This window comes from Canis lupus, chromosome 36, assembly GCF_048164855.1.
Source record: "Canis lupus baileyi chromosome 36, mCanLup2.hap1, whole genome shotgun sequence".
Lineage (NCBI taxonomy): Eukaryota > Metazoa > Chordata > Mammalia > Carnivora > Canidae > Canis > Canis lupus.
This window is the reverse complement of record NC_132873.1, coordinates 30,322,137-30,345,434: the sequence shown is the minus strand read 5'-3', so window position 1 is coordinate 30,345,434 and position 23,298 is coordinate 30,322,137. Positions and strand designations below refer to the sequence as shown.

General features: G+C 35.8%; 1 protein-coding gene across 14 annotated transcripts in view; it reads left to right on the top strand.

The window, feature by feature from the left end:
• Positions 1-23,298, top strand: part of PMS1 (PMS1 homolog 1, mismatch repair system component) — a 107,118-nt gene that overhangs the window by 31,962 nt on the left and 51,858 nt on the right. For all 14 annotated transcript variants that reach the window (XR_012025025.1, XM_072813175.1, XM_072813184.1 and 11 more), the window contains 2 exons: positions 10,669-10,771; positions 18,168-18,331. Coding sequence is in view for 13 of the 14 variants with exons in the window: in XM_072813175.1 (XP_072669276.1) it covers positions 10,669-10,771; positions 18,168-18,331 (267 nt within the window). In the remaining variant the exon portion in view is untranslated. The remainder of the gene's footprint in view (positions 1-10,668; positions 10,772-18,167; positions 18,332-23,298) is intronic.

Sequence of the window (23,298 nt, the reverse complement as noted above, 5' to 3'; positions counted from 1 at the left end):
GTGTACAATTCAGTGGCTTTAAGTGCACAAAGCTGTCCCTGCCGTCCATCGCCAGAACTACTTCATTCCAAACTGAAACTCTGTGCCCGTTAAACAGTTAGGTCCCCATTGTCAGTCCCCACCTCCTGTCCCTTGTAACCTCTTTGCTCCTGTCTCTGAATTTGACTAATGGAATCATATAATACCTGTGCTTTCGCATCAGGCTATTTCATTTAGCAAACTGTCTTCAGGGTTCCTGCATGTTGTAACATGTATCAGAATTTTCTTCCGTCCTTCCTAAGGCTGAATGATGTATAAATGTGTAATGTATAAATATGCAAATCATGTTTTATTTATCCTTTTCTGTTGACGGACATTTGGGTTGTTTCCACCCTTTGGCATTTGTGCATAATGCTGCTGAGGATGTGGGTGTGCAAATGTCTTTTGAAGTCTCCGCTTTTGCTTCTTCTGTGTATGTACGCAGAAGTGGAATCGCTGGGTCGCATGGTAGTTCTGTCTGATTTTTTCAGGAAGGGCAAATTATGTTTTATAATGTTAATATTTATATATATTTTTTAAAGATTTTATTTATTCATGAGAGACACAGAGAGAGAGGCAAAGACACAGGCAGAGGGAGAAGCAGGCTCATGCAGGGAGCCCGACATGGGACTCGATCCTGGAACCCCAGGATCACGCCCTGGGTTGAAGGCGGATGCTCAAACCGCTGAGCCACCCGGGCTGCCCTAATGTTGATATTTATAAAAGGAAAAAGTAGTTTAGTGACCCACTGGCTTGGGAAAAAACATATTAAATAAAATTAAACTGAATCATTAATTGTAAGCTCTTCTCAGGATTTCCTATACTGAAGTGCATCATGAACCTCTCAGGTTGATGGTTTATGGTAGTAACATTTCCCTGCGTGTACTTGACAATGAAACCCTTGTATTGATAAGCATATCACTGTTTTTTTGTTGTGCTGTGTGGAACCACCCCGGAAATGCCATTCTAGTAAATACAGATAGATTGGGCTCTAGAGATGTGAATCGACTTGATCTAAACCCTAGCGAGTTAGAGGCAGACTGGGTCCCAGAACTTTGCTCTCCTGACCCTGGTTAGGTGCCTTTAATGTTTATAAACTCAGCTCAGTGCCTGACCAACTTGTTGGCATAGTACTAATTACACTTCACTGCCTCTGCACTAGATTTCATAACTAGTTTGTGGCAAAGCCTGTCTAGAACCTTGATCTGCTCATTTCCATGTGTGTCACTCACTACTCTGGACTAGTTTGTGTTATACTATGTTATTCTGTGTGTTAGGCTCTGTTTTATGGTGTGACAGTATCTGTGTACCATGTGTGCCCACTGGCTACGTATCTCTGCTTCAGCTGGCCGACTATTTGGGTGAGAATGCTCAGGTACAATTAAATGATGGGACTTTACTTACTGTCCAGAAAAGTGGCATGTACATGAGCTACTGTTGCTCTCTCTTCATCCCTTCTTTGGACGTCTGTTTAGTATCTTTGTCTCCCCAGCAGTCATATACTTTCCATGCTTATTGTGATCTTCCCTCTTTTCTTGTGCCCTTAGAGTGCTGGCATAGTTTAGGTTTTCTCCACTTTTTGTGGAAAGAGTCACAGCTCAGTATTCACTTTTCTCTTTTGGAGCTCTGTAAGGTGATACCTAAGTCATGAAGAAAAACTGTGGATAGGGGGTTGGAGATGTAGTTTAAAGTGGGAAAGTTTGTACTTCTAGTACAGATGTAGACTAGGGGCCCGTGTGTGTTAGGATCCAGATGTTCAGGGGTCTCCTGGGAGGCTCAGTTGGTTAAGAGTCCGACTCTTGATTTTGCCTCATCGTGATCTTACTGCCTTGAGATGGAGCCCCAGCATAGGGCTCTGTGCTGAGCTGAGGGTCTGCTTCAGATTTTCTCTCCCTTTTCCTTTCCCCCTCGTGCCTGTGCACATGCACACACTTGCATGAGCTCTCACTTTCTCATTAAAAAAAAAAAAAAAAAAAAAAGAATCCAGAGGTTCAGACACTGCTAAAGGAGAAAAGGCCTTGTCCTTCCTTAAGTGCATTCTGGTTAAAACCTCTATCCAAAATCTTGAATACCCAGTGCTTCACTATCTGTCTGAGCGCTTGCTTTATTTAGAGTTCAGTGAGTCTTCATATAGATTTTGGGGAAAAACAAGTAGAGGGTACAGCTAACTGGGCATCACCCATCTTTCTCCCTAAAGACTGTATCTGGGAAACTACAGCCTTGGGGTTTTATAGAAAGTGTGTTTTTTTAAATGGGCTCAGATTTGTGCCAGGGAACTTCTGAAGCTCCCAGTGCTAGCACATAGTCCAATAAAAATTGGACTCTTGGTAGCTATTTTGGAAATCATGTAATTTATTTGAGAACATAATTATTTGATTTTTTTAGCTGTTGTCCGAACTTGGTAGTCTTTAGGATATATTTTGGAAGAGTATTGTTGAATAATATGTAGCATTTCTGGGTTTTCAAAAATTTTTTTTTTAATTTGAGTGTAGTTGACACAGCAGTGTCAGATGTACAACATAGTAGTTTGACAAGTTCATACATTATGCTGTGTTCACTCCAACTGTAGCTTATGTCTTGATATATATCACTATTATAGTATCATTGACTATATTCCTTATGTTGTGCCTTTTATCCCCATGACTTACTCAGTTCATAATTGGAAGCCAGTATCTCCTTTCACTCAGAGGTGGAATCTACAGGGGAAAAAAACCACCCCACATAAGAATAAACCAAAAGGCATTTCTATATTTTCCATAAGATGTTCATAACCTTTCAGAACTGAAATTGGTTATTATCAGCTTTGTCTACTAGATGGCAGCACAGTACTTTTTTAAAATTCATGGTAATAAGCCATATGATTTATCCAAATCTTTGCTGTAGTTCTGATTTTAAATGGCAGTTTTGCAAGTCTCTGTCTAGTGGTATTCTCTATTTGTTTCTTTCTTTGATTACTTAAGCCCTCTTGATATATTTTGTTTCATTTTTGAGGGATTCAAATGCCATGAGTATACTTAAAATAATTTATCATAATTACAAGAGGAATAAAGGAATTGTCAAACAACCAGAATAATATAAAACTAAATGTTTTAAAAATTATGTTCAGTTTACACATTGTAATGTCAAGTGTTTATCTTACGAAATATTAACAGCATTTTATGTAATCTCTTTTCTTGTAAATCTTTGGCCAAAGCACACGTAGATGCGTGTGTATGTTTTACATATGTGTACTCCAGGTCAAGATACATACTGTGGTGAGCCCCCAAAAGTTCTCCTATGCTGCCTCCCAATAGGTAACAGCTTTCTGACTTCTGTCAGTATATATTAGTTCCACCTGTTGTTGAACTTGATCTAAATGCAGTCTTAAAGTATGTGTTATTTTGTCACAGATTTTATGATTTGGGTTTGACTGTTTTCTGAAAACTAAAGCAGTATCAAAAAGTCTAGAACTGGAAGGGATCCTGTAGTCGTGGACCCTGGTTCACTGCTGATTCCCCTGTCGGGACTGAGTACCTGTTCCCCAAGTTGCCAAGTATTGGTGACTGACTGCCCAAAGCTTAGTCTCTGTCTGGAGATTGCCCTCACTTCAGCTGGACAGCAGCTGCATCCAGTGGCTGACTGATGAGGGGTTATAAGCGTGCTGTTCCAGTCCAGAACAACTCTGCCCTGCCATGCAGTCCAGGATGACCCCCTCCCCCCAAAGGTCAGCCGAGCTCTTGTTTGTGACTGCAGAGCCCCACTTCTTTTCTTTCCTCCCAAGTGATCTTGGGAGTGTCCCCAGGGAACTTCCTGCTCACTGGTTTCCCTCAATCTGTGCTGTGGGCCAGCCGCCGTAAAATGTAGGTCTTCTATTGTTGTCTCCTCATATTACTGATGAAGATACTTGGGTCTTGTGATGCCAAATGCCAGGACTTCGTACTCCAGCTTTGAAACATAGTCTAATAATCAGTCCGCTACTATTTAATTGTATGCAGGGTGCTGTGCTAAGTAGTTTACTTTAGAATAACTGTGCACAGCGTAGTAAATGGAATACAAAAATTGTGATCTATATAGGGTCATTTAATGTGACAAAACCGAGAACTCAATTCCAATATCATGAGCTTTTCACAGTAGGTCATGCTGCCTTCTTACCAGTATGGTTAGAGAGGTATATATTAGTTTAGAAATACCTCTTATTAAAATAATGAATATACTCAGGCCTCAGTGGTAAGTTCAATAGATGGTATCAAGGAGTAGTCAAGTTGAAACTTAGGTGGGAGGATTCTGAATAGTATTTCAGAAATACTGTAAGGTCAGTTAGATTTTAAAAAATTGTTATTTAGGAATTACTGTTAATGAGTACTTTTTGGGGAGAAAAATTCATTTTTAAATTTGAGGAATATTTTTCACTCAGAACAAATTTCATATATATAGAAGTTGCATTTTTGGGGTGGCTCAGACTGTTAGTTTCAGCTCAAGTCATGTTCTCACAGCTGTGGGATGAAGCCCTGCATTGGAGTCTGTGCTCAGTGCAGTCTGCTTCAAATTATTTCTCCCTTTCTCTCTCCCTCTCACTCACTGTCTCTCAAATAGATAAAATCTTAAAAAACAACAACAACAACAAAGTTGCATGTTTATTTTAAAGACTCCAATTTATCTTGAAAATCTTTGGGCAGAGATTACATCTACATAATAAAAATTAGTGGTTTGGTTATTTTATCTGCCAAGACTAACTGATGCAGATAAATTTAAAGTCATATTGATGTAAATCATCTCAGAAACAGTAGATTGATGATATGTAACTGGAATATAATTTTGTCATATTGCTAAACAGCTATCATCCAAAATTCTGATTGTTGAAATTATTTTTATTAGATTACTTTAAAGATATTAATTTTAATTATAAAAAAAATTAAGTAGCCTCTTAGCAAAATTGGCTGGAGGAATTTAAAACACATCTAACTCTATATTCTTTATTGATATACTTTAGAAGAATGGGCATCTTTCCTAATTTGTCAATTTTAAGATGACTTCCAGTTTTGTTTTATTTTTAGATTTTATGTATTTATTTGTTTGTTTGTTTATTTGAGATAGAGAACAAGTAGGGGGAGGAGCAGAGGGAGAATCAAACTCCCCACTCAGCAGGGAGCCCACTGTGGGGCTTAATACCAAGTCCCTGAGATCGTGACCCGAGCCCAAGGCAGACAGTAAGCCAACTGAGCCACCCAGCCACCCCTAAAATGACTTCCAGTCTTAGAATTAACTAGTACAAAGGAGTAAAATGTTTTTATACCCACGGAGTATCCTGTTGGGATTTAAAAGTGGAATTACTGCTTTCCTAATTTATAATAGATGTTATCAGACACGAATTGATATGATTTTCTTTAAAATCACATCATCAAGTGTAACTTCTCTTGAAATTTGTTATTTATAGAGCAGTGATACTGACTGGAATGAGCTAGAGATAGTGAAAATTCTGTTTTGACCTGTTTGTAAAATTTTTGTGAAGATTTTGTATATATTCTTACCACATAATAAAACATGTAAAAAAGGTATTTCTTTTAGGTTGACTTTTTACATACATTGTATTAAAAATGATCTTTTTCCCTTCCAAAGAAATGTTTAAGAAAGTCATAAGATTTTTTCAACTGGATTATTTTTTTTTTAAGATTTTATTTATTTATCTTTGAAAGACACACACATACACACAGAGAGAATGAGAGAGAGAGGCAGGCAGAGACGCAGGCAGAAGGAGAAGCAGGCTCCACACAGGGAACCCGATGTGGGACTCAATCCTGGGACTCCAGGATCACACCCTGGGCTGACGGCAGGCGCCAAACTTCTAAGCCACCCAGGGATTCCCTCAACTGGATTTTATTTTATTTCATTTTATTTTTTTAAATTTTTATTTATTTATGATAGTCACACAGAGAGAGAGAGAGAGAGAGAGAGAGAGAGAGGCAGAGACATAGGCAGAGGGAGAAGCAGGCTCCATGCACCGGGAGCCCAACGTGGGATTCGATCCCGGGTCTCCAGGATCGCACCCTGGGCCAAAGGCAGGCGCCAAACCGCTGCGCCACCCAGGGATCCCCCTCAACTGGATTTTAAATGGAGGCTAAATTATACCTTAGTTTTAGGAGAAATACCAAACAGTTTTGTTCTCTTAAAATCAGAACAAACTCTGAAAAAAGAATCAGAACCCTAATCTAATTCTCATTCCCAAGTGTTTGAAAAAGAGACTTGGCCAAAGGCATAAAAAGCAGGTTAACTTTTCTGAGTCATTGAGGGTGATAATGATTTGAAGGTCGAATGAAATAATACATATGAAAGTATTTTTGATACAATCATGTTCCCTGTAGATGAAAGTTATTTTCACTCTGGACTTGAATGTGAAAAGTAGTATGCACTTCTATCAAGTTGATAAAAATCATCAGACTTGTTCATTTCTTTGTTGGCAGGCAGTATTTCACCTTACTTTTCAAAGTTTGTGCAGACTATTCACCATTTTTGGGAAATCCTTTCTAATAATAGACATTCCTAGGTAAATTCCTTCTATTTCACATAAAAGGTCTTTATTCTATAGTATAAGTTTATTATTTTCTCTTGTTTTTCCCTCTGAAAAAGTAACAGAGCCATTCTCTGCATAACATTCATGTTGACTGATTCATTCATCCACCTTTTAAGTGGCTACAATGTGCTGGGTATTATTCTGATCTATCAAGTTCATTATACATAATTTTGTGATGAGATTACATGATAAGCATGTTTGTTTTTGTTTTACATTCCATTAAACCTCCATGGCTTAAAGGGGGTGGAATGAGAAGCTTTGTCCTTCTGTTTTGAAATTGAAAGTTGGGACTTCCTTATTTGTGGGCTGCCATAGCTGTAAAAAGGTAGGAGGAAGCCCCTAGCATCATTTTGATAGTTTCTCCCTCCTGTTCCTTAGTGTAGGGTACCTCCTGTGTTCTTTAAAGCCATGGTGGTAAAGCTTTAATTAGAATAGGCAAAGGAGTTTTCGAAGCAGTGGGGTATCCTGCTTTCTAAGTGCAGCCTCTTCACAGGTAATAGAACTCTGTAGAAAGGAGAAAAGCCAGAGCCAAGAGTTAGTGTCTTACGGTGAATTATCCAGAAGAAGGTTCTGAAGTCAGAGCTCTTATAGTAGTGTACAAGGATGCGTAGGCAGGCATATTCACACACCGAAAGAAAAAGACACGTCAGTGATCCAGGTAAAATTAATATTTCAGCTGAATCATGAAGACCATTTACCTTAGTTTTCAGTTTCCTATTTCTTTGGCAAAGTATTCATCCATAAGTCAGCCAAAAAGTAAAAAACTTTAGTATAATTACCCTAAATGAATTTTTGTCAAGACAAGATTTTTGCATGAATTAACAGGATGTATCCTAAGTTTTAAATTTAGTTTTATCTAAAACATTGAAAAAATTACACTTATTTAAAGTTCAAATGCTAGTATGTAATGTAACTTGGTGTTAGTATTAAAATTCCTTGAAATTCAATAACTGGACCAAAAAGTCAGTTTTTAATAATTGATACATAATCTGTAAGGTTCTCTGAGAACTTCTAAAAACTTTACGTTTTAAAATAAACTCCTTTTAAAATTCTTAGAATAAATTTATTTAGTTCTTTTGACCACTAGATTGATTCTGCCACAATTCATTAATGTCTCTAGTAAGAAGCACAAGTAATAATCTGTAATATTGGAGATGCATCTGATGGTAGAGTTACTACAGGCTCTAGTATGTTAGCTGCTGCTGAACTAGCACGTTCTAAGCTTGTGCCTGGTCCAAAAAAAGGTTTCCTGCCCAGGACACAGGGTCATATGATGAAATGAACTCTTGAAATACGATTCCTTCCTCTGAGGAACACATTGTATTTCATGAATTTGTGAAACATACTTCTGTCTTATCCTTCACTGTCTTTCACAATGAATTGCAAAGCATTTCCTATTGAAATAGATTTTCATCGCACCCTACACATTCTAATTTTTAAAAAAATTAATGTTAGAAAATAATATATTCTATTTTTTGCTTTCTTACAAATACTGCAGTATAACCACTAAGATCCTATTTCCGTTTTAGTATATCAGTTCATCTAGGTTGGAGGATGTTCATTTTTAACATGTTTAAAGGATGAAGAAGCTGATAACTATAAAATGCTTTGAGAGTAGTTAAAACAAAAAGCCATGTAACCTTAACAAAGTATTGGCATCATTTTCATCTTACCATTGCCCTCCCCTTAAAGATGATAGAGTTATCGTTTATTCAGGACCATCTAACAAGCCACTGGTATAGTTAGTACTAGAACTCAGAGTTCCGGGGCTACTTTTGCTCAATCACACCAACTTTAGGTTAGGTGGCTAGGTGGCTAGCCCTTTGGAGAGGAGAAATAGAAATCAGTTGACCTTGGCATTTTTGAGAAGCTGTTGGATAAACGTAGGATTGTTTTTAAAGAGATAATCATAGAATAATTAAATTAGAGGCAAATAAATTTTTTGTAGTTTTTGTTTTAGGCTTGGCCAGAAAAAAATCATTACCGGACAGAACAGAGTTGGGATATAGCAGGGAAGATGAAGATTAGTTATCAGGAAAACTTTTAAAATGATATGACTTTTGAACCATGGAATATATTTTTAGAAGAAGCAGAAGAGTTCTTTAAGATTATATGGAAGCTCACAACTTTGTTTTAGGTGCAGCTTTTTTGGAGAAAGGTTTTTATAGAAATGGCAGCTTGAGGCAGTGCCCCCGGTAGGGGTTTGATGGACGTTACCCTCAGAGAGACTCTAGTAGATCATACTAGTCCGTGAGCTAGAGAAGCCATTTTGGGGTGACTGCTATTTCCTGTATGTTACCCTCATGTTCTCTAGCCATATGGCCTATTGCAAATCAGATCACAGTTAAGATGAGGTAGCAGAACCATCGAATCTTCTGTAGATCCACCTGAATCTAGATGAGTCTCAGCAATGGAGCTGGATCTTTGTGGCTTCTTCCTAAATTACGCAGTCGGCTCTGCTGAGTACAAGAATGGCCAAGAAATACTGCTCCCAATTTTGTGTCATCGGTGCTCCCAAAATGTGTGAGGAGGCTACCTTTTTCTGAATCCACTGTGCTTTCTTAGAACATCCCACTCCCCAAGTGTGGTATTTTCTGATAGTGGAATCATTCATTTACTATTGTTTTACTCTCTTGCTAATCTCACAAAATAAGTAAACAAAAAGCTGTAGGTAAGGGTAGCTCGGAATAATGTAGACATTCTTATTTTTTTTTAAATATTTCATTTATTTGAGAGAGAGAGAGCACAGACAGGGGCAGGGGCTGAGGGAGAGGGACAAGCGGACTTGTCGCCAAGCAGGGAGCCTGAAGCTGGCGCCATCCAGAACCCTGAGATCAGAACCTGAGCTGAAGGCAGATGCTTGACGGACTGAGCCACCCAAGCACCCTAAATGTAGACTTCTTAAATTTATATTTCTGTGCCTAACATCTTAGGAGATATTTTTATGGTCAGTGAAATCCTTTCTTATACATACATGTCTTCAAGCTAAAGTTTTTTCCAATTAATGAAAATTTACATTTAAATCATTCATAAGTTGGTTTTAAGAAAAATTATTCATAAATAAATGTGTACGATTTATATATTTTGTTCTTTCCAATCATTAGCTTGAAAGACAAGTGCAGTTTTTAAAATTTTATTTAAATTCAGTTGATTAACATATATATTATTGGCTTCAGAGGTTGAGATCAGTGATTCATCAGTTTTTTTTTTTTTAAAGATTTTTTAAAATTTATTTATTCATGATAGAGAGAGGCAGAGACACAGGCAGAGGGAGAAGCAGGCTCCATGCCAGGAGCCTGACGTGGGACTCGATTCTGGGACTCCAGGATCGCACCCTGGGCCAAAGGCAGGTGCCAAACCACTGAGCCACCCAGGGATCCCTCATCAGTCTTAAATAATACCCAGTGTGCATCACATCACGTGCCCTCCTTAATATCCATCACTCAGTTACTCCATCCCCTCCCCTCTCCCCACTCCAGGGACCCTATTCGTTCCCTATGATTAAGAGTCTCTTATGATTTGTTTCTCTCTCTGATTTTGTCTTGTTTTATTTTTTCCTCTTTTCCCCCATGATCCTCTGTTTTGTTTTTTAAATTCCACATATGAGTGAGATCATAGGATAATTGTCTTTCACTGATTGACTTTTATTTCACTTAGCTTGAAGTGCAGGTTTATACAGAATATGAAAAAGGAGGGAATTATCTTTTTACAAAAGGATTTTTATAAAACAAGTATATGGTGTCTTTTAAAAGCAAGTTTCTCTAATGTAAATAAAATACTTGGTTTTACAGATATAAGTTATATATTACAAATAGTCATTTCAGATACTGATTTGTGTATGAGTATTTTAACTAAAGTTAAATGCTCAAAATAAAAATATTTTGCCCTGTAAAATAAAAAAAAAAAAAATATATATATATATATATATATATATATGGTGCCCTATTATTAGTATAACTAAGGGAATATTACAGAAGTGGTCATAAGAGCTTAACAAGTAAAACTTTTTTCAATCTTAAGTAAATGTATAATTACTATAATCTAATTTGATGATGAAACCACTGCAATACCTAAAATAATATATATATTTTTTTATATTCCAGGTTTTAATTACTACAAGAACTGCTTCTGATAATTTTAGCACCCAGTATGTTTTAGATGGTAGTGGCCACATAATTTCTCAGAAACCTTCACATCTTGGTCAAGGTAAGAGAGTAGCTATGTATCTTTGCCTTTCATGTTTTGTTTATTTTTAAAATACTGTTACTGCTTAAATGCACTGCTTCAGGTTTGGTCTTGATAAAGCCTAGTTTACTTTCAAGTGAATATTCAATCTTTATGTTAGTCACCAATCTCTTAAATACTTAGAGGTGTTCTCAAGAGGAACTGTGTAAAAGACTTAGGACAAAACTATGGATTAGTTACCCTTCTGTAAAAACTGTAAGAGCAATTATTTTACTATTGTTGGATCACTAGTGTCTTCTTTATATGTGAAGGATGATATTTTATTGAAATGCCTAAAACATTGACTTGGTAATCATTGCTAATAAACCATACCATCAAGATACTATGATTAAATAAATAATTAAAATATATTTATTTGTGGAAAACTTCAAATGTATGTGCAATAGAATTGTCTGCCATTGCTCAGTTTCAGCAGTTGTCAACTCATTGCTGATACTGTTTCATCTAATACCCTCACCTACTTCTTCTTTCTGTATTATTTGAAGCAAATAAATATATCAATTATTGTTGTTTGTAATACATTTCTATAGTGTTTTATACACTTGTAATTTTACCACATTTTAATTGACATCTTATATTTTTAAGTTCTGCCACTATTATAAGGCAAAAGAAAATCTCTTACTATTATAAGGAAAAAGAAAAACTCAAGGAGTTTCATGCATCTCCCTTCATGTTTTTCATACTGCTAACTTCTCATAATGGAATGTTTAAAATTGGGAGAATGTTGAAGATATGACCTTAGAGTCATGTTCAAAAGAATTATTTGATCTGAAAGGAACTTGTGTTTTTTTGTTGCTGTTTTCCCTTCTCTTCCAATTAGTATTATAAATTCATTTTTTAATTTTGTGTTTCTGTTATAATTTATTAAAGTACTATATTTTTTCTGTAGTCTCCTAATTTTAACATTAAAGTATTGGATTTATATTTTTAATGATTACCATTTTTTCATTGAAGTATATTTTCTTGTATCTTAATACTGATAACCAGATTCACTTTATTATTTTGTAAATCTTCAAATTAGTTACTAATTATTTATGCTTATTAAGAAATAATATTTTTATACCCACATAAAGGAAAGAGTTAATAAGAACACCTCAGAAAACACTTTTTTCTCATTTATTCAGTTAATAAAAATGAGCTCATTTAGTAGGTGTTTAATTTGATATATAATAATACTGTACATATTTCAATTAAAAATAATAGACTGTGATTATTTTATGTATTGAAGATTAGGAAAGAGAAAGCATATTTTTTTAATATGGTCCCTTTCTAGAAATGCTCTAATAACCCCAATTTTTAGGAGTTCACATTAAGAAACCATTAGGAGATATTTGAGTGGCTATCCAGTAGAGTACTTTGAAGTAATCTAGTCACCTTATAAAACTTGAATGTATTTATTTTTATCTTAGTAGTATCCAATCTAATCTGGATGGCCTGTTACTCTGTATCACTCATACTCCTCATGCTTTCCTATGTTCATCTCCATGGGAACTGTGAGAGAGCAATATTTAAATATGGATCCCTCTGATCTTTGCCCATTTGCTGATTGATTTCTTTTTTTTTCTGACCTGTCTTCTACTTTCATTGAGATTAGGTATGCATAAAGAATTTCTGCAGCCAATAAATGAACCTTTTTATAAAAAAGCATATTCCTTTTATCTTGAGAAACAATATACTTGGAAGGTCATGTTGTAAAACTAGTAAATGCCTTTCATGATTCATTGTTATCTCCTCTAATTATAGGTGATTGGCTTGAAAAGCAACAATCAAGCTCTTGTTTCAAATTGTTATAGATGGGCATGTTATAGAAATCTGTAAACACTTTCAGAAGCCTTTTTACATTCATATTGCCCTAGTGCTGATAGTTTTTGAGTGATTAAATCACAGACTCACATTTCACCACCAGCTGTCATTCAACTTCCATTTAAATATTTTCTGTGTAAGATAAAACTACAGTACAACCATCCTAATTAAATACCTGTACATTTAGGGTTCTTGTAGATTAATTTCTGCAGTGGTATGAAAATCCTTGCTTAGCAGTTACTCCTCATGTCATCTGATTGGATAATGACACCTGGAGACAGCCTAACTGTCCCTAGATGTGTAGGGACAGCTTACAGCAAAATCTTTTTTAGGCATTGGAAAATCTGTTACCTCTTTAAAATATATATATTTAAAATGTTTAAAAATAGTTTACTAGAGATTCCAGTTCTGGTTTTTCTGGGTGTAGGTATTTGTTTTATGGATTACTTTAGCCATTTAAAATGATATACGTGCTTAACAGTATGTCATTTTAAATTGCCCTTCTGTTCACTTCTATTTTAAGACATTTTAAAAATCAACAATGTAAAAGTAAGTCCCCAGCTTTTATCAGTAACTTACTAAATTATTTGTTTTAATCCTATCTTTTTTCTTTCACTACTTCTGTTTCTTTTACCCTAATCAGTATAAGCTTTCTAAATTGATTTACCCTCCTGGACAAGTTCTTTTAACACCTCCTAGTACTTCTGCCTTAGGAATTTCTCAGATATCAAAAGTGGTATATTTAAACTAATCAGGGTAGTTCCCTTTCCTTACCCTGTTATTAGAGTAGAGCATCATGTTCTTTTAAAATCCCTGCTAGGTATGATTGTGCATGTATTGAAAGATTTTTTTCATCTGGAGAATGAACTTTACTCATTAAATGGTTTAAGAGGAGTTTAATATATTCAAGTAACTGTACCTCTTTACATTAGGAATATAAATAGCTGCATTTATAAGTGGCATAACATAGGGTCATGTAAAAATATAACAGGGAGCATACTATAGGACTGCAGTTTAATTCTGGTAGAATGTGCTAAAGTTAGAGAGGTGAGCTGTTCTTTTGTAAAATATGATAGTATACTAGGGCCTCCTCCCTATTGGCCAAAATGACTAGGTACTTTTATTAAGGGTACACATTTAATTTAGAAACAGCAAAGTTTTCTGTCATTAAGTTTTTGTTCAAACATATATAATTCTTGGCTGAGTAGTAATTCTCAGTTCGCTCTGATAGAACATCTTCGCTGCTGAAGCAATTTATTAGTTAATATATGGATTAATTGTAGTGTGGTCCTTCATGTATAACATATGTTTAAAAACCGACAGGTATCTTTTCTTTTCATAAACACATTTATATTTTGCTTTTCTGATTTCTGCCTCCTTTTCTTCCCACTGTCTGTCCACAGCTACAATATATGCCATTAAATTTGTCATAGCTAGTGAAGAACACAGATGCATTAAAGGAACTCACGGAGTAGTGGAGAACACAGTTGACTAAATAACGACAGCAAAAAGAAGCTGTCAGCTGCCTAGAGGAAGGTTAGGGAGTTTTTCAGAAAAGTTATCATTTGAGTTTGAAGATGATAGGGAAGAAGGGCTGGGAGTTTAACCTTGCCGCAAGAGAATGATGAAAAAAAAAAAAAAAAGAGAAGAATGATGAGGGGAAAGAGCACATACTTTTAAAAACTTGTATTTTATTTTTTATTTTTTAATTTTTATTATTTTTTAAAGATTTTATTTATTCATGAGAGACAGAGAGAGAGAGAGGCAGAGACACAGGCAGAGGGAGAAGCAGGCTCCATGCAGGGAGCCCGATGTGGGACTCGATCCCGGGTCTCCAGGATCACGCTCCGGGCCAAAGGCGGAGCTAAACTGCTGAGCCACCCGGGCTGCTCTTGTATTTTTTTTTAAACCCACTGAAGAACTATGTCACAAATAAGACAAATACCATATGATTTCGTCCATATGTGGGATGTAAGAAACAAAACAGATGAACATAGTGGGGAAAAAAAGAGAGAGGCAAGGGCAGCCGGGTGGCTCAGCAGTTGAGCATCTGCCTTTGGCTCCGGTTGTGGTCCCAGAGTTCCAGGATCGAGTCCCGCATCGGGATTCCCCTGCAGGGAGCCTGCCTCTCCCCCTGCCTGTGTCTCTGCCTCTCCCTGTGTCTCTCATGAATAAATAAATAAAATCTCAAAAAAAGAGAGAAAGAGAGAGAGAGAGAGGCAAACCATAAATCAGACTCTTTACCATACAGGACAAATTGAGGGTTGCTGGAGGGAAAGTGAGTGGGTGGTTGGGTTAAATAGGTGATGGATATTAAGAAGGGCACTTGTGATGAGCACTGGGTGTTGTATGTAAGTGATGAATCACTAAATCTTAATACCTGAAACTAATATTATGCTACATGTTAACTGGAATTTAAATGAAAACTTGTGGGAGGGTGGTAGGAAGAATAAGTTCAAGAGAAAAATAACCCCTCCTAGACGAGAAGAGACTGGTGTGCCTACTTCTATCCCTGGGAGTATTAACCGACTTTGGGGGCATAGGTGGGCAAAGGAACAAGTCTGTTGTGAGTAAGGGATCTTTTATAGGTCTGGAAGAAACCAGCTGAACTTTTAGCAGCCGCATGTGAGCTGACATGACAGATTGGAGGATGGGAATCCTCAAACACAGCGCTGGTTCACCCCAGATGCTAAATCTCATCAGGACTTCTGCTGAGTAAGAGTAGTAAAGAAAATTGGGTCTGAGCTAGAGAGACAGAGATCTTAAAGTCTTGTAGTGCTTAGATCCCAAAGCCTTGCTAGAGGAAAAGACCTGGTTCCATCCTTAAGACATTTGAAACTGAAAGTGAACTTGAGCTAAATAAAGGGACAGCTCAGCTTCAACCCAGATACATTCCTAATTTATATTGAAGAGATCCTCTTGTCACTCTAGCTGCTTGAGAGAGGAAATGAAGTGCCTTGTCTGAGGGAAATATTTACTTTAGTATTTATTTTTCATTTGTATGCAATGTCTGGCAAAAACAAAAATATTGAGCAACATAAAGGATAATGGGACCTGTAATCAAGAGAAAAAAAATAGTTGATATAAGCAAACACAAACATGATCTAGATGTTTGAATTAGACAAGAACTTAAACAATTACGCTAGAGAATTTAGAGGGAAAAATTGTTAAAATTGGTAATAAGATGGAGAATTTCAGCAGAGAAATGAAACTCTAAAAAAAGAACCAAGTGAAATTTCTAGAACTGAAAGTAAAAATTTGTACTTCTTTACAACCAACAGCCACTGAAACTTTTTAGGTAGAAGGCAAATATATTATTTACAGAATTAACCAGGAGAACCTTGTAACTTTTACCATAAATTATATCTTGTAAGAAATGTCCTCTTGAACTAAATTTTTTTTTTAATTTTTATTTATTTGTGATAGTCACATAGAGAGAGAGAGAGGCAGAGACATAGGCAGAGGGAGAAGCAGGCTCCATGCACCGGGAGCCCGACATGGGATTCGATCCCGGGTCTCCAGGATCGCGCCCTGGGCCAAAGGCAGGCGCTAAACCGCTGCGCCACCCAGGGATCCCTGAACTAAATTTTGAAGGAAGGAAAGGGACTTGACATAGATTTGAGAGAGATTTTTAGTATAGAATGGATAGGCCTAGAAGAATTAAGCACTAAGGGGTAGAAGGAAGAATCCGTTAAGTCTAGAATATCTATCTGCCTTGGGAAGGTTGGATGTCAGTGCCCATATGAGAAAGAGAATAGGTGTAAGTAGCAGACTCAAGGGGGAAAATAAAGAGTTCAGGTCTGAGCATGGTTGGTTTGAGGGGGCTTCGGAACATCCAGTTTATATGTAACTTGAATGCCGTGGGTCCAGATATATACTTTAGTCCATTCTAAGATGCATGTTCTGTCACATTCTGACATCTTTGAAAACAAGTTGTGGCTTATAATTAATGCCCCCTCCCCAGATCCTTTTTGGACAGGGAGTTTTGTGTATTATTGGTAATTCATGTGTTGATTGCAGGAATAAACAATAGTTTCAGAAATAATTTCCTGCAAAACAACAAATACTGTATGAGACCTAAAAAGAGAAAATAGACATAAGTGAAAAAAGCTGGGTTACGTACAGAGGGATTGCTATCACATGCTTCAGTTGAAAATGAAGACACCAGAGGAAATTGCCATACCTGTGGGGATAAAACAAATGTCTAAGCAGTGACAGGCTGGTGTGACCAGTCCACGTGTTGCACAAGACTGTTGTTAAGGCATTGAATTGTATCATGATTTAATTGCCATGTTTTTCTTTTTCAGAGATTGATAAAAGTGTGGTGTTTCTTACAACTTTTATCTAAAGAGTCATTGGCATATAGGTAGTAGTTGAAGTTTTCAGCCTTTCTCATTTCATTCACAGTAAGAAATACATTGAAATAGCAAACTAGTTCATGCAAATCTAATCAAAGCAAAAAATTCTTGATATAGTGTATACCCTTAGAATGTGTGATGTACTCTGTTTTCTGTTCTTGTTTAGTCTATTTTAGACTTTTTTTTACTTTTTAAAAAAGTGCTAGTTGCTATACAGCAAATCAGTAATTCTCAACCAAGGGTAATTTTGCCTCCCATGAGACATTTGGCAATGTGTGGAGACATTTTTATTTATCATGACTGGGTTGAGTACTGCTGGCATCTAGTGGGTAGAAGCCAGGGATGCAGCTACATAGCCTGCAACGCACAGGACAGCCCCCTAAACAAACGCTGGTAGTGCCAAGGTTGAAAAACTTTACATGAAATTTATTTTTGATTCCTCAGTGCTTTCTCAATGCTGGCAGTACATTTATTAGAATCACATAAGGAGATTGATTTACTAAATCCAGATTAGCTGGTGACTGGTAGTTTTAAAAGTTCCTCAGTATTTGAAAAACATAAATTTATAGTACAGTCATGAGAAAATATACAGTTCTAATTTCATGTGTTGTTTTTTTTTTTTGTGTTGTTTTTTTTTTAACAAAAGCTGATTATTAAACTGATATGTAAGCAGTATAATTTTTTTACCATTATTTAACTTTTTAAATAACTTGACTAATAAAATCCTTGTGTTAGATTATCCTGTGTTTTGAATATTTGTTGTTTAGAAGATGGAATTAAACCAGGCAGTTAGATATTATTTCAGGCAATAATTTTTTTTATGGAGTAATAACGGCTACCATATTTGCCTTATACCACCTATATGTTGTATTTCAAGGTGCAGAATAAATGTCATTCCCAGGTTGTTTGAGTATCAGCAGATTTCTTAAGATACGACATTCTAGTGAGCCCATGTTTTTCTTCTGTGGTAGAAATGAGATTATTCTTGTTTAGATTACACAGAAGAGATCATACTTAGCCAGGCCAGTCCGAGTATAAATAGAAGAGTCTTGCAAAGGATCAGCCACCTTTGGGTTCCCAGGGTTGGGAGAGGACCAGCCCTCAGTGATAGGAGTTAAATACTGGTTGTATATAGATTTAAAAGATCTGTGAAGTTCTTTTCGTACCTAATATGCCTTCCTTTTATCTGCCAACAGGTACAACTGTAACTGTTTTAAAATTGTTTAAGAATCTACCTGTAAGAAAGCAGTTCTATTCAACTGCTAAAAAATGTAAAGATGAAATAAAAAAGGTCCAGGATCTCCTCATAAGCTATGGTATACTTAAACCTGAGTTAAGGATTGTGTTTATACATAACAAGGTAAGCTTTATTACGCGTCTATAAGATTTTTTAGTATGTGATGTTATAAAGGGACAATGTATTTTATATTAATCAGTTATGTAAAGTCTTCTTGCAAAAATTTGCTCACATTTGTTTAGTTTTATCTTTATTATACGAAGAGCATCTTTACTTTATCTGATATTTAAGTGAAATCTGATTGAACCTTTCATTTCTTAATTTCTAAGATCAGTGGTTCTGCCAGTAGACATTCAAGAAGTGTTTGAGTACTTCCTAAATATGAAGATGAGTAAACCATGTTCTGCTCCTTTAAGGAGTTCACAATTTAGTGACATTTTTCACCTTCCATTTTATATATATATACATATATATATATATATATTTTAATAAATATATATATATTTATTCATTTTTAAGATTTAATTTACATATTCATGAGAGACACTAGGCACAGAGAGAAGTGGGCTCCCTGCATCACCTTCTATTATAAACTTTTTTCTTTGGAAGAGTTTTTCTTTTTTTTTTAAGGAAACTACCTCATTTCTTCTCACTTTTCAAAGTGAGGATGATTAAGAAATTCTTGTTGCTTGATGAATTTTAGTGGAAAGAAAAGTTAACGTATTTTCTGATTATCTGTTTTTCATAAAATTACACGTATACACTTGAAATACTTAATTAGAGGAGAGCAGAACCACACAGCAGAAGTGTGGAACTCTGATGGGGTGTTGAGAGTTAACGCTTATTGAGGGCCTGTGCTGTACTACCTCATATCCTTGCTGCATTAAACTCCTGAAATAGGGATCCCTGGGTGGCTCAGTGGTTTAGTTCCTGCCTTTGGCCCAGGGATTGATCCTGGGGTCCCGGGATCGAGTCCCGCATCGGGCTCCCCGCATGAAGCCTGCTTCTCCCTCTGCCTGCTTTTCTCTGTGTGTGTCTCTCTCTCATGGATAAATAAATAAAACCTTAAAAAAAAAAAAAAAAAAAAACAACTCCTGTAATGCAGCAACAAATAAGTGACATAGATGTATTAATTTGCTGTTGTCCTTTGAACTAAACTTAGAGGGGTTTAATACTTTGTGTCTCACAGCTACTGAATTATTGAGATGGGATTTGAAACTTAACATGCCTACAGAATTAGGCTCTTTACACTCTGCCCTGTTTTTCCATTTCAATGCTAGGTTACATTTATATAGTTCTGTTCCAGGTTCCAGAACACTTGTAATAGCTTTATAAGTTAGGCAGCATCCTCGATTTGTATGAGGAATCTGAAGCTCAGAGTAATCAAAGAAATTGTTGTATATTTTATGATAATTAATAGTACGGAGGTCAGAACCCTTTTTCATCCAGTTGCCTTTCTACTCTATTCTGTTTACTTGTTATTAAGATGATTCTGTGTTAAGCCAAGCTGTGGGAGAATATTTATGATCAAAATCTCTCATCGTCTTAAAAAAACAAAAAAGAAAGAAAAACATTAAGATTAGTCAGCCACCTGTTCCTGTGGCCCGAGAGCTCAACCACATGATACCTTGAGATCTCTTCCAGCTGTACCATGCGGTGATTCCTCAGGATGTTGATGGACGGAGGCTCGTCCTGTAGTATAAATAACCCCATGACCTCTTGATCCAGAGGACACTTAGCAATTAAAAGGTAAATGTGCCCAAGTTAAAAAAAGATCAAGGACAGAAGAGTCAGTGATCAGGAAGGGAAAACATGTGGAAAAAGGTAAAATATGAAGATAGGAACTATATATTTTTAAAAGAACAACAACTATAAAGAGAAAGGTTTTGAGTATGAGAAAATAGAATAGAACAAGATTTCTGCTTCATGTAATGGAAGTGAGTATTTAAAATCAAATTCATATTTTCTGAGTTTTGGATAAGTTTATGTAGATTTTTCCCAACCACTATAAGATCATCAGTGTAGGAATTATCTTTTGAGAATGGAAAGTAGTATTTTCTAAAATGCTGCATTTTATTATTTTTGGAGGACAGCACATCTGAACTGATATTGAACAAACACAAGTCCCTTGATAGCCTTCAGTAATTTCAAATGCAATTCAAACCCTGGAGTATGTCGAGAGTATTATACCATGAAAGTAATGTATGATTATAAAAAATTTTATAGTAAAATTAAGTATTAGCTATTGTTATACAAGGAAATGAAGGACTAAATTAGAATAAGCAATCTGTCTTCCAGGTTTTTTTCTCTTAGCACAAATTATTGTTCCATGCTTTTATTTCTTGCTAGTACTGTTGTGCCTCAAATGTTGAAATATATTGTTAAACCTCCCAAAATAGCAATGGCACATGTCATAAATCTCTTTGAACATCGAGTCCTGCTCCGCTCTTGGCCTTTTTCTTTTGAACATGTTTATCATTCTTTATGTGTTTTTCTGAAGAATTTTTTGCCTTTGCCTAAAATTTAAACATGACTATATTGACATCTTTTTTTGGAATTTTTTTTCTTCTTTAGAAAAAAACAATCATATTGCACATAATATGAGAAGTACTATTGCTATTTTGACATCTTGGATTAGATAGTGTTCCTTCTTTTTATGAAGGTTTAACCTGCCAAGACATTCTTTGAATACTGATAATGTTGATGTTCTTGCCAGTATGGTTATGTTAGAAAGAGGTATTTTTCTTCTTTCATCACCATGTTCCTTGAAAGCATATTGAATAATGAGACAGCCAAAGGGAAATAATTTACAAGTGGATTCAGTGACTTTATTTAAAGTAGATATTTGGAGAAATTGCTAGAGCCATTCCTTAAAAAGCACTATAGTCTTCAGCTTTCGTTATAATAACTGAATTCCTGTGAGGTCCTGCTGTGTATATTTTCACTTATAAAGTAGTTATTTCCTAAAATTAAAAGTTTTTCTCAATGTGATAATATGTGAAACTAATTTAGTATTCTAGCTCTTTGATATGTGCATGGATAGTTTGGTAGACAACTAGTTCAGAACATAATGTTAAATTGTGATTTCAAATAGGGGATACTTTCATACTTCATACTTTCTGAGTTTTGTGAATATTTTCTTCTGCCGAAAATACTATCTGTGGTTTAAAATATAGTTTTGAATTGAATTTTATCTTGATAATTAGAGGCCCACTGTATTGCAAAAGCTGACTTGAATTATCACTGATACAAGGTTTTAACTGTTACGAGAGAAGTAATTTAAGGAATGACTTTCCACCTACCTATTCCACCTCCTTGTTAGAATCAGTTTATTTTTGAGGTCTGGAAGAATGACGACAATGCTTTCAAAAGTTGAGTATCTGGCAACAATCAATCTGGGAAGAGGCAGGCTCTTAGCAGGGGACAGAAACCCAGTAAAGTAGCTGTGGAGATTTGGTAGTGAGTGTAGTGACTTCCTCTCTTGATGTACTTCTCTAGCTGTCTAGGAGAGAAACTCTGGGGTAGTGCCTGAAGATTTGGGAGGAAGTGTGTGACCAAGAATAATTGAAAAAAAGTGGGGAACACATTTATTAAATTATAAACTGACTATAAAAACATAGTAGCCTATAATCTGTATCCCCAACATTCATGATATTCTCTTTGTTCATTTTATTCTTTTTTTGCATCTTTTGGCCTTTTTTATATCGTTAAATGTCTCAGTTTTGTTTCAGCTGTACCATATGAGGAATCAAGAGAAAGTCCACAGTTGGACCAGCATTAAAGGGTGACCCCCCCACCCCGCCCTCATGTCCCAAGCAAGGTTATGGAGGCAGTATAGTCAACAAGAAATTCCAGTTCAGGATTGTGGTTCAGATGCCCTTTCCTTATGAAAAAATTATTTTTCTACTTCCAACCTTGAAAGTTCGGATGGGTTTGTTTTATTTTGGTTTTTTAATTAACAACAGTGGAGCTCTATTCAAATATAGTTTTAAGCTTAGCTTGAAGCTATCAATCTTGATTGGTTGGTTGGTTAGGGTTTTGTGGGGTTTTTTTGTTTTTGCTCCTTGAAAATTCATGATATCTACATTTTTAAGATGTTTCTCATATTCTGTTATATTCATTTTTTCACTTTTCACCTAATTTCTGTGAACTATTATACAGAAAAGATGAGACACAGATGTCACATTTTACTATAATTTATTTATGATTCTGTTGTTTAGCCATTCTATTGAAGGGTCTCTGTATTTGTCCCCTTCCCCAGCAAGACATAGTTATAACATTGTTTGCATGTTTCTATTATGTCAGTTTTGTTTGTTACAGTGATTTGCATCCTGTCTCCCCTTCTCAGTAGACTTTTGTGGGAGGTAGAGCTGCATATTCATATTCCCCTTAATACTCAGTGCATAGTGCAGAGTAAAATACTAATGAAATAGGTGGTGCTAAAATAAAAATCACATAAATTTATAATTTTGAACACTCTGGCCTTTTAGACCTTTCTCATATTATATAAAATGAATTACTTTGAGGATTCATCCTTTTGGATTCTCACGTGTCCTCTTTTTACAGAGTATATTCTCCCTTGTACAGATATATACTATTCTCGTCTGTTTCTTTTTCCTGGCGAGTAAGTTATCGATATGTCTTCATTAGAACTAGTCCGGAAATATATAAAGACTGCGTGGATGGGACAGTGGGGACAAAGGTTGACAGGAACCTGGTCTTTAAGAGCCATCAATTTATGTTGTTGCTATTACCTTAGTTAAATGGAACTATGTGTAATTCCTTTACGGATCTTCTAACCAAATACATCTTATATATTTACTATTTATCCCAATTTATTTCCCTAATACAGTAGACTTCTCTTCTGATTAAGATCCATAGAACTCTGCACAAACCTAGCTGTTTTTGAGCTTAGGCCTGTAGAAGTTGATACCTAAGGCCCTTTTTCAATAAATTCTTTTTTTTTTTTTTAAGATTTAAAAAAAAATTTTTTTATTGGAGTTCTGTCTGCCAACATATAACACCCAGTGCTCATCCCACCCAGTCCCCCCCAAGTGCCTGTCACCCAGTCATCCCATCCCCCAGCCTAC